This window comes from Macrotis lagotis, chromosome 5 (genome assembly GCF_037893015.1).
Source record: "Macrotis lagotis isolate mMagLag1 chromosome 5, bilby.v1.9.chrom.fasta, whole genome shotgun sequence".
NCBI lineage: Eukaryota > Metazoa > Chordata > Mammalia > Peramelemorphia > Peramelidae > Macrotis > Macrotis lagotis.
Genome location: NC_133662.1, coordinates 254,787,406 through 254,803,253, shown reverse-complemented (window position 1 = coordinate 254,803,253; position 15,848 = coordinate 254,787,406). Strand labels below are relative to the sequence as shown.

Genomic DNA, 15,848 nt, shown 5'->3' with positions numbered 1-15,848 from the left:
CTTTCTTAGGGCCTCAGCCATCAAAAGAAATTTTTATCCGAAGTCACATTAGTGTAAGAAAATCCCTTCTTTCAGTGCCAAATCAGAATATCATTTTTTTCCCCTTTCTTTCTGGAGGCAACAGTAGAAAGCTTGTTATGATGGGAAACCTAGGACTGGTGGTGCTTAATCCTTCTGCCTCCCCTTGCCAATGGGCTATCATATTCCCTTTATGTGCTGGGAGGCCTTGGTCACAAAATAATTAGATTGAGATGGAATAGGAGGTGGTTGACAAATGGTTCTGCGGAATCTGACACTCCTTTCACATGGCAGTTTCGATCTCTTTGCTACCTATAGCTAAAGAAAGCAATCCAGGGTTTACTGTCCGTGAAACCCCCAAGCAACAGCATGATGAGAGGACGAGGCAAGGAAGCTTTGGCTTAGCTCCATTTCTGAGACTAGTGTCAGCCTGACTATGTACTAAGAATGCCCTCAATGGTGAATGAGGACCAGCAGGTAAGAGTAGCCCCACTGGCTACCCTGGACAGGAACATCCCAGTTCTGCCCTGGTTCCTCCTGGATGAGTGTGTCACCACCTGACCATAATTTTCCTTACCAAAGTCCTCCTCCCTGGTCACTAATTCTCTATTAGAATGTAAGCATTCTGAGGGCAGCTACTGAGTCTGTGAACAGTGACTCATAAATAACATTTTCAATATTCATTAACACAGGAGCACATTAAGAACTGGAAAGGACTTTAGATTATCAAGGGTTCTTCCCCCCCATAAGTGACGAACTTTGCTTTTAAGTGGGTTCCTGGACATCAGATGGGCCAGCTCAGTTCACTTAGCTTTGTTGACGAATGTAACATCATCCCTGCCCCAGAATCACCACCATGATGAATGTTTGGGGTTTCCTTGTTTTGTTTTGGTTCATTGGTTTTTTAAAAGACAAGAGATACAGACCTGGGTGTTAAAGAGGGGGTCATTGACTGACCCCTCTGACAGTCAGTCTATGGACGTCTTTGGATCCTGGACAAATTCTCAGAATCCATTATATTAGAATGAAAGTTCCCTGAGAGCAGGAATTACCTCACTGTGCTATTTGTATCCTAAGTGCTCAGCACATAGTAAAGTTTTTAATAAATGCAATTTTTAGTCATTAGACTAGGATTATAAATCAATTATACTCATGTGCAGGGCTGTCTTTTCATATGGCAATTATTGTCACTCTCCCTGATCATCACATAGAAGCTCACCACACAAAAATCACCTGAGGATCCCGGTGCCTTCCACTCTCACAATCTGAGCAGTTGTGAAAGTTTGTCAGTGATGCCTATAGTAGAGAATCTTGAAAACATCACAATTTGGGATGAATCTGTTACCAATTAGCCCCTGGAGGATGGAAAGCAGCACAGTGGGTGTAAACATGTGTGTTCCCAATGCTGATGTTTTGGAGAAATCACATTAAAGATGTTGCTGAGGAACTACAAGGTGGGCTCAAGAGTTGGCGACAGAAAGATAAAATGGATGCCTGCGATATCTCCCCTACCCCACCCCACCCCCAACACAGACACTCATAGAGACACACAGCTCCTTCTCCAAAGGGTCAAAGGCTAGAGGGCTCAGATCACCTGCCCTCCCACCCACCTAGCTTGACCCCCAAACTAAGAGGCGACTGAGAAGGCTGCTCTGCCTGAGCCCAACAGGCTGGTGGGTTCCTGGATCCTGAGGGGGTCCTGAGAAAGGGGCTGATGCCTAAGGTCATTCTAGCATTTTAGGAACAGAGCAAAGGAGGCTCAGAGAAGATACCACGGGGAAAAAAAAGATGATGGTTTTATTCACATGTCTGCTGACAAGTTTCCCAAAGGGCAAAATTCATCCTTGCAGCTCATCTCCTCAAGAGGATGCACTGTGTATGAAATAGCTTTCAAGTGACATGATGCTTTAATAAATTAAGGAAATGGACTCCTCTTTTCACATTGTTTTCTCATTTCATATTCTTCACAAAGTCCTCTCCTTTCTTGATAGATGCTTTCAGCTCAGGAATGGCCTCAGCAACCATCTTCTCTTCAAAAGGGGAAAGCTTGCCGATGCCTAGGTTCTTCTCAATGCCCTTTTTCTGTTAAGGGAAGAAAATCAACAGGTTTCAGCAAAACACTCCCCTTCCAAAGCATGGTTGTCTGTGCTGGATGCCACAACACTGTGGCATCATACCTCAGAATCAGGAAAATGTTTAACAAGTAATGTTTAACAAGGTAAGTAAAACCATAAGAGAACAGAGATTATACTAAAGTCTAAGTCAATATGTAGCCCCCAGGAATTCTTATGAAGGATTCTGTGGCCCCAACTCTTATTTGAATTTGACCCTCCTTTCCTAAGGGTCCTCCACAGACAGCAGATATGATCCCTTCTCCATCACATAGATCAGAGGCTGTACTTTCCCTCCTTCCTATCACTAGGTAGGTGACTAAGGAATGAAACTTATTTTAAGATTTATCTGGGTCAATGATTGCCAATTACTTTCTTTCCTGAGCATGGCATTTACACAGCTGTATGTTACCCTCACTAAACTGAGGGTCTACCAGAGGCTTAGTAATATTATCCCATTGTACAGATAGGGAAATTGAGGTACAGCAAGGTCAAGTGACTTTTTCAAAACTTGACAGATGGGAAGTGTTAGGATCAGGTTTCATTTCCTTCACTAAATTAGACTAAATGGTTGTATAGAAAAAGGCATGTATTCCTGCCTTCCTGTTTGTTCACTTCAGTGACCAATAGCAAGTAGCCAGTTCTTTTATCCGAGGCAAAAGATCCCTACAGTTTATACACTGAGTTTCATCCTGAAGATGGTCAGGATGGGTTCTTCCATCACAAAACTCTAGTACTAAATAGTACTAAATAAGAGATCATCTCCTACTAAATTTCACCAGTATTACAGTTTGTCTGTAAAAAAGACCAGGGATTTTAGTTGTTCTGTGCAAAGCAGAGGCTTGACACTGGGTGGGCCTTACCCATCCAGAGAAGGAAGGCCAGGGTATTGAAGAGTGCTGAAGTCATGCCACAGGGGGACTGAGAGAAAAATTATTTCAGAGCTTCAGTCTGGACAGCCCTGAGGGAAAGAAAAGAAGTGACAGCTATCTACCAATAGTGCATGGGCTGTCCGGATTTCAAAGTAATCCAAACTTAGAACTGAATGAAGCTAGACGGTCTGCCTCAGAGGCTGATTGTTCCAGATCAGGAAGGCTGACCCCAGCACTGAGTTGAACTGGATGATTTTTGAAAACCTTACCCAATCCTCAACTTCAATTGAATGGGCCCCAGTAGGAAGCAAAACTGGGAGGCCCAGAAATGTCAACTCTAAGCCCAATGTCTCAAACTCTATTAAAGCAGAAAGCCTCTCTGGACCTTGTTGCAGCACAGGTCCACCATCACTGGACATCTAAAGTTTACATTACTCAGTGATCAGAATCAGAAATTCTACAGCCAGAAGTTCTGGCTCTGCTAGAGGGCAGGCCTATCTCCTTAATCTCTAGAAACATACCCCAAGCAGCAATGGTGTGGAAAAATAGGAGCACTCTGTTTCTTCTGATCTGACAAAGGAGCATTCCACAACTCCCTCCTTCCCATTCATTGCGTCCACAACAGAGAAGACAAATCTGGCACCAGCATAGGCCATTGATAAAGTGGCGGAACCTAAAAGAATAAAATCAGGTTGGTCCAGGCTAATAGTTCAAATAGGACATTAGGGGTGGAAACCAAATACCTAAAACTGCCACCAGCACATTTTCACAGCCAATATTTGGTTTGCTTTTGCCCATCAACTTTCAATTCTCCCGCATCACTCCCATGCCCTCTCCCAAACATGCTTTATTATCTGGTGGTATCACTACCACCAATTCAGTTCCTTAGACCCACAGGAAGTTCACGTTCCCTAACCCAGACAAGCAGAGAACAGCCTGAAGACCAGAGATCCTGAATACAAGAACCCACCTGCTCCAGCCTTTGCTTTGACAACTTCTGTTCCAGCCTCCTGGATCCTTCCAGTCAGGGTTTTCAGCTGATCCTCAGGAAATTCCACCTTAGGTATGCACTAGAATCCAAAAAGATGGGGTTATCCTAAAATAGATGTTTAAATCTCTTAGGTCAGCAGACTCTGATCCTTAACTTCAGCCACACAAGCAACCTAACAAGCTCCTTTCCTCCAAAGACTTCAGCAGTGGGGGGAGGTGGGGGTGGACACACCTTGGGAAAGAAGTCATGACTGCTCTGACTTTGGAGGTTTCTTGGAACTGTTGTGGGATTAAGATCCATTGAGCCTGTGGAGTATCTGATATAAGAGCTGCTCTAGACTTACCCAGTTTGGATCTGTGCAGCAATTAGAGTCAGACTTTACTGGAATAAGAGACTCTTTGTATAAAGTCTCTAAATACCTAATTAATTCAGAGCTTCCTGCAGCTATAAGTTAAATTCTAACTTAGGGTAGCTAGGTAGTGAAGTAGAAAGAACAATGGATCTGGAATCAGAAGATCCAGCCCATTTGGGTCAGTTTTCTCTACTGTACAATGTCTAATAATTTATTTGTGACTCATCCTTTTCCTTTCAGAAATGAAAGAACCAATTAATTAAGAACCAATTCCGAAATTCAGTCATTCTGTGAAGGGCAAGCCTCCTAGTCCGTCGTCCCGCCCCCCCCCCCCCCCCCAGGTATATGACTAGGTTGACTGGGACCCCGCCCAACTGGAAAACCAAATTTCTGTTTACAGAATGAACAACCCATCTGGGTGAGCCTTTGCCTGGGGAGGAAACCCTCTGTCAATCCTGTCAGTATTTAGAATAACCCAGTTCAGGAAGGGGAAAACCAGCCAGAAAAGACCAGATGGAACTGGTTCCCTTTGGCCAGATACTTTGGGACTGCAGTCTTGTGATCAAGTCACTATTCTCAGCAGGAGGAGTTGAAAAACTTTTAACCTCCCTCCTCATTCAATCATTAAACATCCACCAAACAGGGTTGAGTTTCATGTGTCAGGGGAGTTATCTTTCAGAAAGGTGCTTCAGAGTCTCTCTTGGTGTATCTGGTTACCAAGAAAAACCAATTTACTGATTATAAACTAAGCTAATTAATAAGTTGATTGTTATTACCTTGAAATTCTCTTGGGAGTTTCATTGGTTCCAAGGGTCAAGACAACAGGCCCTATCTCATAGCTCAGCTCCAAAGCACACAGACCCTTTCTCTCCAACGTGTGCAGACTCATGAAACCATTCTTTCTTAATAAGTCATAGAATATGGTCCAACATGCCCAAGGCTCAGGCTGGAAGGCAGGCTCACCTCTGGGCAGATCATTCCTCTCTCGGGGTCATTTCCTAGTCTGTAATTAAAAAGGGGGGGGGAGCCCCTAGTAGAAGGTGTCCTGTCTAGACCAATGACTCTCTGTGACCTTGATTTAAGTCCCTTCACATCCTCAAACCTCACTTTGCTCATCTTTAAATAAGGGGTCTGGACTGCAAGTCCTCTTAAAGCTCTACACCCAAGGAAACTTGTTCCCTTTGGAAATCAACCTCAGAGCAAGGACTGGAACAGCTTCCTCCTTCCCAGACAATCTGCTCTCAAACAGGAAGCAGAGAGCACCCACTCCCACCAAATAACACCTACCTGAGAGATCAGGGGGATGATGGTCTTCCCGGCATGGCCACCAATGACGGGGACATTGACTCGAGCTGGATCTAGGCCCTGGTGAGAATTTAAGACACAGTGAATTTTCAACGAGATGTTCAATTGTAAAGTTTTGCACGACCTTTTCTGTAAGCCTTCCCTATTCATTCTAATAACACTGAAGCCCCTAATCAACAGAGCTTTATCAAAAATAAACTTTCAGAAGATAAAGGGTCAGGCCACAAAGCTCAGGCCTAACAACACCTAAAAAAGCTGGCTAGAGGTAAATGAAAGAAAGAAGCTCACTTTTTTGTTTTGCAAGGCAAATGGGGTTAAGTGGCTTGCCCAAGGCCACACAGCTAGGTAATTATTAAGTGTCTGAGACCGGATTTGAACCCAGGTACTCTTGACTCCAAGGCCGGTGCTTTATCCACTACGCCACCTAGCCGCCCCAGAAGCTCACTTTTAAGGCAGGGATCTTAACCTGGGGTCTGTGAATTTGTTTTATGCATTTAGGAATATGATTTGGAGAAGGGATGCACTACAGGTAAACGGTCGAGGAAGTTTGCTCTAAGGGGTCAATTATGGGTTAAGAAAGGTCGATCCACTGAGTATCTGCCACATTATGAGTTAGGACATGACTATTTTGCCAGGGGACCCAGAAAACATGGATGTCAGGTGACATGAGTTCATCCTCACTCACTCACTCACTCTGCAGAGAGCTTTGAGCTCAGCAATTTCCCCAGTCTTCAGGGCTCCCCAATCCAAGCTACCTACCCTCTTTCCCCTGTCCATGGGCAGTGGCAAATAATGGTATGTAGCTCACTGGGGCTGGCAAACTGCAAAACCCTTTGGATGCACTAGGTTAGAATAAAGTTAAGTGGACCTAGAATAGTGAAATGAGCCTCATTAATCCCCAAAGAGATCATTTGACTAAAGAGACCAATCCAGGCCTTTAAAATTTTTACTTTAAAATTTCTTAAGGGGCAGCTAGGTGGCACAGGGAACCAGCCCTAGAGTCTGGAGGACCAGAGTTTAAATCCAGCCTCAGATATTTGACACTTACTATCTAGTTGTGTGTGTGACCTTGGGTAAGTCACTTAACCCCACTGCTTCACAAAACAAAACAAAATTAATAAAGTCCCTAAATCTGACAAAGAGATACACTGAGAAGGTCTGAGCTGAAGTAAAGTCTTACCTTCAGTTCTGCAACAAAAGTATTTGCTCTGACAATATCCAGAGTTGTTACACCAAAGATTTTGTTGGGGTTGTACACGCCTTGTTTCTTAAAAACTTCAGATGTGATTGGGATGGTAGAATTGACCTAGAAAAGGGAACAGACAAAAATGTCACTTCCCCAGTTTCAGAGACAAGGGAGACAAAGCATCACATCAGGTACTGACTGGCAAATCTTTTTTTTATCTGAATTGAAGACAATCTGGTCTTTTACAAAGCTGAGAGTGCCACATCTCTTCTTATCAAACAAAAAAGAAAATATTTTGGTACAAGAGATGCTCATTCCAATGCTTGAACTATCCGTGATGGTGATGCTAATTTCTGAGGCACAGGTTTGGACACATTGCATATTAGAAAACTAACATGTTGTAAAGGCGCCAACTTTAAAATGTGTCGTCATTATAACCTATTCAGTCTAGATTAGTTTAAAGCTGTGAATGCCACTCCAAAGCATAGCAGGATATTTCAAAGTTTAGTGGCTACTATGAAAAATCCTTCCAGGGACCCTCAAGGAAAAATAACTATCCAAGAGGCTGGGGATGAGCAGGGTTCTAACATCATGAAGGCATGGCGGGGAGAGAGGAAGAAAAATGTAAAACTCAAACCTTACAAAAAAAAAAAGATTGTTGAAAATGATCATTGCATGTAGTTGGAAAAATAAATAAAATTATTCAATTAATTTCAAAAAAAGGCATGAGAACCATCTCTAGCTACTGGATAAAGTCATTTTCCTTCCTTTGTATCTTTACTATGGTAGTAAAATTCAAATTTAGCTCAATGTTGGAAAGAGCAAACCATTGCTGTTCCTTGAATATCCATCCTGGACCTATGGTGAGGGCTAAGAAGGGGACAGTCACATAGTCTACTCTCACCACCAAGTCAGTGGCAGTAGGGGACAGATGGGTTAAAGAGTAATGACTAATCACACAGGAGGAAGATCAGACTATCAGCAAAGGGCAAAGCACAAAAATTGAAAGACAAATAGTAGGGGGGAAGGTCATGTGACATTAAAGGAATAAAACCAACTAGATAAAACCAATTATAAATGATCCAAGAATTAAAGGAGTCTAATACCATAGAAAGGTGGATGAGCCAGTCCTCGTTTATGGAAACCTAATAAATGTTAGGGAAACATTTAACATGCCAGTAACAGCACATCAATGTGTCTTTGTATACCAAAGAACCAATATCTGTGAGAAAGACTTCAGAGAAAGCTTGGAGCCCACCGTGAAGTAACAAAGAGGAAAGACAGCAGGGCCAAGAAAACATAGCCCTGACCAACTCTGTGGATAAGGACATGAAATGGCAAGAAGACTCCGCTTCTTAAGGACAATGGACTACACCCTGGCCCTACTTCATCCCAGTTCACACACACACAAGCATTCTTCTTTTAACAAACCACTTTTGAGCTGGAAGCCTGACAAGCAATTCAGCTAAATCAGCCTGAATCTTGTTCTGTTTCTGCTTAACTCAAGGTATTATCTAGGTTAAAATAAAATGTAATCCCAAAACAAGTAAACTCTAAAACAAAGACAAAAACGCAAGAACCAGCAGTACCATCTTTCTGTGACAGGCCTGTCTTATGTTTTATGTCCAGCTGCCCAGGGAGAAGGATGCTTACCGGGTTTGCAATAATACAGATCATGGCTTCTGGGCAATGCTTGGCACAGGCAGCAGCCAGAGTAGCTACGATTGTAGCGTTGGTGTTGAAAAGGTCATCACGAGTCATTCCTGCAAATGAGCAAGAAAATGGGTGAGGGATTGGAATCACCTCCTTTTTGACACTGCTGCCCTCCCGGGCCCTGGGGCAGTGTGGAGGCTGGGTGGGGGCACAGGCAGCAGCTCTACCAACTATACCTGGCTTTCTGGGGACTCCTGCAGGAATCACGACAACGTCACAGCCTTTCAAGCAATCTGGCAGCTGCTCAGGTCCCATATAACCTAGGAAAAAACACAATTCACTGAAATAACCTGACCCTTTCTGACCTGGGAGCGCTAGCTCGTAGCTGGAAAGGAAACGGGCAAACTTCCAGCACACCCAAGTGCATCAAATGAGTAGAGTTCCTATTTTTACACATGGATCTTACTTTTTGTTGATTCAAGACCCTGGCACCAACTCTCTGCTCTCATCCCTAGCCAGCGTGGTCTAGCTTCCCCTCGCACCCCCGGGCTAGACCCGGTCCTTCTTGACTCCTCTTCTCCTCAAAAAGTGCTGAAGCAGGCAGGGGTGGGGGCACACATCACCAGCATCACTCGGTTTTGCTTCTAGGACACTATCGGCCTTGGACAGTGTCACTAACCAGCATCCTGTGGGCCAGCACAGCCCATTCCTCATCTGGGTAATATAGATGGGGGTCTAAAACTGGCTTGTCCAATAACAAACTAGGAATACAAAGAATCAAGACTTGAAATAAATTTGTCTGTCTTCAAATCAGATGCTCTCCATTAAAAAAAATATGGAATCTTCAATTGTCTCCTGAGAGGTATCTATCTGCAAGCTTAGACTCAAATCTCTAAAGCCAGTGATCAACAAAAAGTTATTATAACAGTCCCAGAAAGGACTGCTTGGATTCCAAGTTTTTATATTATAAGCTTTAAGAAATAAACTCAACTAAAATGAAACAAAATGTTATTAAGGGGGCAGCTAGGTGGCGCAATGGATAGAGCACAGGCCCTGGAGTCAGGAAGACCTGAGTTCAAATCTGATCTCAGACACTTAATAGTTGCCTAGCTGTGTGACCCTGGGCAAGTCACTTAATCCCATTGCCTTGCAAAAAGACAAAAATGCTGTTAAGACATCACTGCTTTAGGGGCAGCTAGGTGGCACAGTGTCTTAAATAAACAAAATTTTTTAAAAAAGACATTACTGCTTAATGAGGTTACTGTCTGTTAAAAGTTCAAGATAGTACAAACGTTTAACTTTAAAAGTCAAAATCTATATTAATAATGAGGCTTTAAGATTGTAAATGTGATTAAAATCTTAAAATAACATGCTAAAAATAGGACCAAACACACTCAAGCTCTCTGACTCCAAAGTTAAAGCATCATCCAGTCATTCAAAATAAAAGTCAAGTCCAGATCTGGTGGGCTCACTGGCAGTACCTTTTACATTTGCTCTGGTCTCAATATGGCTCAAATCAGCTGCTACACCAGGGGTATGAGCAATGTCATAGAGCGTCAGACGGCTCACCAGAGGGCTATTCTTCAGAAGCAGCGAGAGGGGCTGGCCAATTCCTCCAGAAGCACCTAGCACAGCTACTTTTGCATTATTCTAAAAAAAAGAAAAGACAGAGAAAGAGAAGTAATGTCAAAAGATTCACAGGAAGGCATAAAAAAAATTCTCTATCCTTGTGTCACATTCAGAAAATGTATAATAAACTTAGCTTCATTCATTAGAAAATTTTTTTGGTGCAAAGTCTTGCCAGAAAGGAGTTGTTTTAAATAGCATTTACATAATGGTCATAGCAGATGAGCAGCTAGGTGGGCAATGGGAAGAGAAGATCTGGGTTCAAATCTAGATGTGACCCTGGGCAAGTCACTTAATCCTGTTTATCTCAGTTTTCTCACCTGTAAAATGAGATCGAGAAGGAAATGGCAACCTGTTTCCATATCTTTGCCATGAAAACTCCTAATAGGGTCCAGAAGATTAGGGCAGGACTGAAATAACTAGCCACCACCAATACCACGATAGTCCTGTTCAACTTGACACTATTTTGGTGGCATAACCAATAGCCTTTATCAATCTGGTGGTAGTAGTGTCAATCCAACACCACCACTAATCACTACTCAACTGTCACTGATGGCCAGGCAGGTCTGAGAGTCCTGGAACACTAAGGCCTCATCCTCTCTCTTCATACTTCCCAGTTCTGTTTATAGGCTGGCCCCAGTGACCACTGTCCAGGGAAGCATTCCCCTTGTGAGATGGGACCTGGCACAACTTCAGTAGCTGCAGTAGTCCCCAACCCCTCAGCAGCTAGAGCTTTGGCTTGATCAAGTGGTTTAGTATGAGAAACAGAAAGTGTCATTGATGAAAATGACATGGTACTATCTGCTTTGCCACTGAACCCTAATTTTAACGAACCCTTTTCATTTAATTTGTACCGAAAACCTAATTAAGCATAGTCTGCCCCTTCAACAAATCTGAGCTTCTTGAGAGTAATTTCTCCAGTACTCAGCACATACTGAGCCTTTAACAAATGTCATTTCCTTTCATTCATTCAGTTCCAACTAAAAACATATCTATCATAAACTTAAATTAAGGTCAGTCCCAAAAATTATTCTACTTCATGGTCAATCATTAGAGATTAGTTCCTTAATCAATGGAGTAAAAAACTGCTTTGCACCATTAAGGCTACCCTAAGTTTTTGTTCCACTTGCTTATCATTTCACAATCTCCATCTGGCATGATCTCAGAAGAAAAAAATTAGTTCTACCCCCTTAGGTTAAAGAAGCAAATATTTCTTGATCTACATACATCATAGGTCTGACAATATGGTTCAAAAACCACATCTAATAAGAATCCCACAATTCCATTTTACACCTACTTGTCAGTCCACTGGAAGGACAAGGAAGGTGCTTTAAAGCAAAATAAACTCTTAAACTTGTCATAATGATAGTATTAAGAGAGGGAATCTTTCAGTTCAGAAACTCCTCTTCCCAATGCACTAGGTCTTTGGATATCTGGGACCATGAGAAGTTCAGGGACTTTCACCAGTTTTAACAGCTAGTACACGTCAGAAGCCAAACCTGAACCCAAGCCTTCCTGCCCCCGAGGCCAGCTGTCCCTTCCCTGTGCCCAGCTGTTCACCCAGAGACAACTAACCAGAGTAATCATCACAGCAGAAAAGAGGGATAGAAATAAAACTAAACCAGTTCAAGTGTGCCCTTCTTCCCAGCTTCCTATCCAAATGGATTCTAAGAAGCTAGTGAAGAGTGAGACCATTCTAGGCATGGGGTATGAGTAGTTTGTTCAAAGGCATGGAGGTGGGAGATGACTGAATGGATGAAGTAATTCGGGAAAGGCTGGTTGGTGCAAGATTAGAAGGGCTTGGAAAGAACAAGCTGGGAAGGAGGATGTGTTTTATTCCAGAGGCAATTATGAAGCAGAGGAGGAATAGAGGTAGTGACATCTTCCTCCTTTTTTTACAGCTGAAGACTCAAGGCCCAGAAGATAAGGGACTTGTCCAAACTGATATCGGCACTAAGTGACAGACAGATTTGCATCCAGGTCCTCTCTAGTATCTTGGAGAGTCAGGGAGTTCATGTATCCTCAACACACTTTCTCTTATCAGCATTAATCAAGGAAGGGCAGTAGATTCCCATGTAATACCAGTCCACCATCACAAGAAAGGTAACTGGTCCAAAATCAAACAGCTGAAGCATGAACCTGGAACTTCAGATTCCAAGTCATAGGTCCTTTCCACTCTATCCTATTGTTTCCCTATTACTGCATGTAAAAAACCTGAATGTATGCAGCACTAAGGTATCATTTCAATTAAATACTTGTTAAATCGATTCATATATCCCTGATGGGGCCCGTGAAATCCCACAGCCGGAAAAACTTTCTTAACTAAAATGTAAGGCTTAACCGGGTTCCAAGGAATGAATGGATGAAGGAATGAATGAATGAATGACTATAAGAAGCAGAGTTTAAGCTCTGATTATGTGCTCAATATTATTCTTAATACTGCAGACAATCTCTGCCCCAAGGACCTCATGCTATAATGAGAGTGACAGTCCATAAAGTACAGTTGTCTGTAAGATGTAAAATCCTCCAGTCCTGACGGTGCCAGAGTGGAGCAAATGGCAAAACCCAGGGATGCTTAGGGTGCCTTAAATAGATGAGAAGACAGTGCAGAGGGCTGCAGCGCACTCCATGTCATCAAAAAGAAGTTGGAAGATTTCAATCTCACTCAAACTCTGGGAGCATTAAGCAGCCACAACAAAGAGGAAGACCAGGCTATTCTTCCCAGAGGACCATCAGAGTGATTTCTGGGAAACACAAGGGAGGAGAGGAAAGAAGGCAAGAGAGAAGAAATCTGTGTCTGTTATGTGCTTGACTTGGTTCTGGGTACTAGAGACGACAAAGTGTGTTTAATTTAGAAACTTAACAAACTGTCTCTCTGCTCTGTAGTCCTCAAATCTGTCTTTAGTTTCTCAAGACCGATTTGGTAGGTGATCACGTATAGAAATGCTCTAAGTTTGGCAGGTGGAGGAAGAATCATTTGTAGCCAGTCTCCTCTTCAACTTGGCAAATATTAATATGGAAAGTGATCTGGGAGCTGCATGACACTCTCCTGGATGCCAGTCACAGCATGTCCAAGGAGAGCTCCCCACTGACATTCTAAAAGGGCAGGACCAAACAACTGTGACTTGCTTATTAAGAAGAGAATCCTTTTATTCTTCATCAACCATTTACATTCGAGAAGTCCTTAATTGAGTCACTCTTCCCACCTTTGGGTCCCAAGCACAACCTCTGATGACTTCTCCCCAAAGAGGCAATTATAGATCACAGAGCTAGTTAGCAGGAAACAGTCATCAAAACAAGATCTTTTTCAACTATAAAATTCTGTTGATCTTTGCTTTACAGATTATCTCAATACCCCCCTGGGGTCTTTATTTCTTCCATTCATCTTCAGAATTAAAATATAGCTGAATAGAATTATGCAGTCTAGTAACTTCAACCAGCAGGAGCATGGCCAATAAGAACTCCAAGCAATCAAAATACAAAAATCTATTCAATAAGGCTTATATCCTTCACTGGCAGGACAAGTCTTCATTCAGGGCCGATTTTCAAGAAACATTTTCACAAATTTAATTATATGACTTTCAAGTACAAGGCATAGTAAATCAGAAAGTAGTTGATGGTCTGCTCCAACTAGCTAAAAGAAAGGATCCCTGAAGGTGGAGGACCCAGAAAAATACAGAACAAAATACAATAGTAAGTGGAAAGATCTTCCACTAATGAACAGAGACAAGGTATCCTTTGCACCTTCCTAGACTCTGAAAAAAATACACATGACTAAGCATAAATTATAGTCATATGTGTAAAACTAACTGTTATTTCATTTTTAGCCAAAGAAAATTATGTTTAACATTTGTAATATCATTAAGAAAGGACTATGTTCTATACCCTAAATTTAACAACGTAGGAAAATTTATAGTAAATTTTGGAAAGATTATCATCTAAAATGACTTGAAATTTACCTGGAATCTTCAGCTACATAGAAATAACAATGGATTCTGGATAGATTTTTATTTTATCTTGTTTTTAAATTTTGAATCATTTAAGGTATGTTCATTTTGCCTTTCCAACCAGATCATTAATTCCACCAGGGCAGAGCTATCTTTTTTTCCCCTTTATCCTTTAGAGGAGAAATAAAAGATAGTCACCACAGAAAAGTTACTGATTAGTTCATACCTAAGCATTATCTTTTCAAAAGCAAGTCAGTGGAGATGGAAGGCCTAAGAATGATATACTATTTACTTAACCCATCCAAGAAGTAAAGCCCTAAGATTCTAACCTACTTTTGATAAAGAACCCCTATCCACAGACCTGGAGCTACCACCTGAGAAAAGTTAGAGAAGGCACAAGTTTTAGAAAACAAGTTCAAAGCCTTCACTATACAGATGCACAAATTAAGATCCAAAGAGAGAACTGATTTGTCTGAGAAAGATGAGTTAATGACTGGCTAATCATTCCAGGGATCTCTTGTCTCTTTCCACCCCTCCTGTAATAAACCCCATTTACTCTCAACAATAATCTCAAAAAGGATGGGCAATTTCCAAATAGAAACCAGGGTTTCTTGGGATGGTTTCTCTCCACTCAAGTCCTACAACACAGACATAAAATGAAGGAGGTAGATAGGCCAATCCCTACCCCAGGTTACTGGGAGTAAAGGAGCAATAACCATGGCAAAAGTGCAGAGGAGGTGATGCAGGGACATCCTGGTGTCTAGAAGGAATGTAAAGGTCTCCAGTCAAATGAATGGAGGAGTTCCCTGCTCCAAAGCTAAATATTGGACTTGGAGCCTGGAAAGCCGAGTAAAGATTCAAAATTTTGACAATCATTTTCTGTTTCCTCAAGTAATAAGTGGTCCTGGACGTCACTGATTGGCTCACTCCTGAAGGAGAGAAGAATGCTGCTATCTGCAGCTCTTTTACATTGGAATGTGACTGTAATAAGGAACGACTAGCAGGATGGTATCAGAAAAACCTGGAAAGACTTCTCTGAACTGATGCAAAGTGACGGGAGTAGAAGAGGAGAAGGCGGGAGCCAGGGCCGCAGGCAGGATGTGGTCATCCTCGGGGACACCAAGGGTGCTGCCGCTGCTTCCAGTCTTCTTGCCCCAAAAGACTCACACGGCACTGCCGGCACCACTGCCACATGTAACAGCCATGTGAAGGCAGGGGGGAAGGATGGAGTTTGGGACCCGATGCTTTTAAAAAATGCTAAAAAATTGTTTCTGGATGTAATTAAGGGGGAAATAAAACGTTATTTTAAAAAGTGAGGCCGAGTCTCCGTGCCGTGCCTCACCCGGTGACCCAGGCCTGCTGCAACCCTTAAGCCCACTTTCCTCTTCTGTGGCATCTTATGGGGCCTCCCCTCCCCCCGGGGCACGCCCCTTCTCCCTGAGTCCTGGGGGGAGTCTCCCTTTGGGGGCAGGCCTGGGGGGTCTCCCCCAGCACGCCCCCCGACCTCAGGCCCCGGCGCTGCCCGCTCCGGAGCTGCCTTCTCCTGTCCATGGGTGCCTGGCCGTCCCCACCCCCGTGCCTCAGTTTCCCCCTCTGTCAAGGGCGGGGCGGCCGGGCCTCGGGGCCTCCATTGGCCGGGCGCGGGCCGCCTTACCTGCGCCGAGGTGCTCAGGCCGCGGCGGAGGGCGGCGGCGGCGGGGCGGGCGAAGGCCGACAGCATGGTGGTGGGCGCGATGGACGCGGGGGCGACGCCGGGCGCGAGAGTGGCCTGTGACTCCAACGACCTC

General features: G+C 43.2%; 1 protein-coding gene across 1 annotated transcript; it reads right to left on the bottom strand.

Moving 5' to 3' along the window:
* Positions 1-1,796: 1,796 nt before the first annotated feature.
* On the bottom strand, positions 1,797-15,830 carry MDH2 (malate dehydrogenase 2). The gene is made up of 9 exons (XM_074189453.1): positions 15,716-15,830; positions 9,970-10,138; positions 8,725-8,808; positions 8,489-8,598; positions 6,830-6,955; positions 5,632-5,709; positions 3,972-4,071; positions 3,523-3,674; positions 1,797-2,100 (listed from the first exon to the last, which is right to left on the bottom strand). Exons 1-9 carry the CDS (start codon positions 15,779-15,781, stop codon positions 1,969-1,971), a joined length of 1,017 nt encoding a protein of 338 aa, XP_074045554.1. The 5' UTR covers positions 15,782-15,830; the 3' UTR covers positions 1,797-1,968.
* Positions 15,831-15,848: the final 18 nt, after the last annotated feature.

Excerpts from the sequence above, each read along its gene's own strand:
- MDH2 (XM_074189453.1), bottom strand. The coding sequence starts at position 15,781 with ATGCTGTCGGCCTTCGCCCGCCCCGCCGCCGCCGCCCTCCGCCGCGGC. Across the intron at positions 10,139-15,715 it reads GCCTGAGCACCTCGGCGCAG|AATAATGCAAAAGTAGCTGT; the intron begins GTAAGGCGGCCC and ends TCTTTTTTTTAG. Across the intron at positions 2,101-3,522 it reads CCACACCATTGCTGCTTGGG|AAAAAGGGCATTGAGAAGAA; the intron begins GTATGTTTCTAG and ends TTCCCTTAACAG.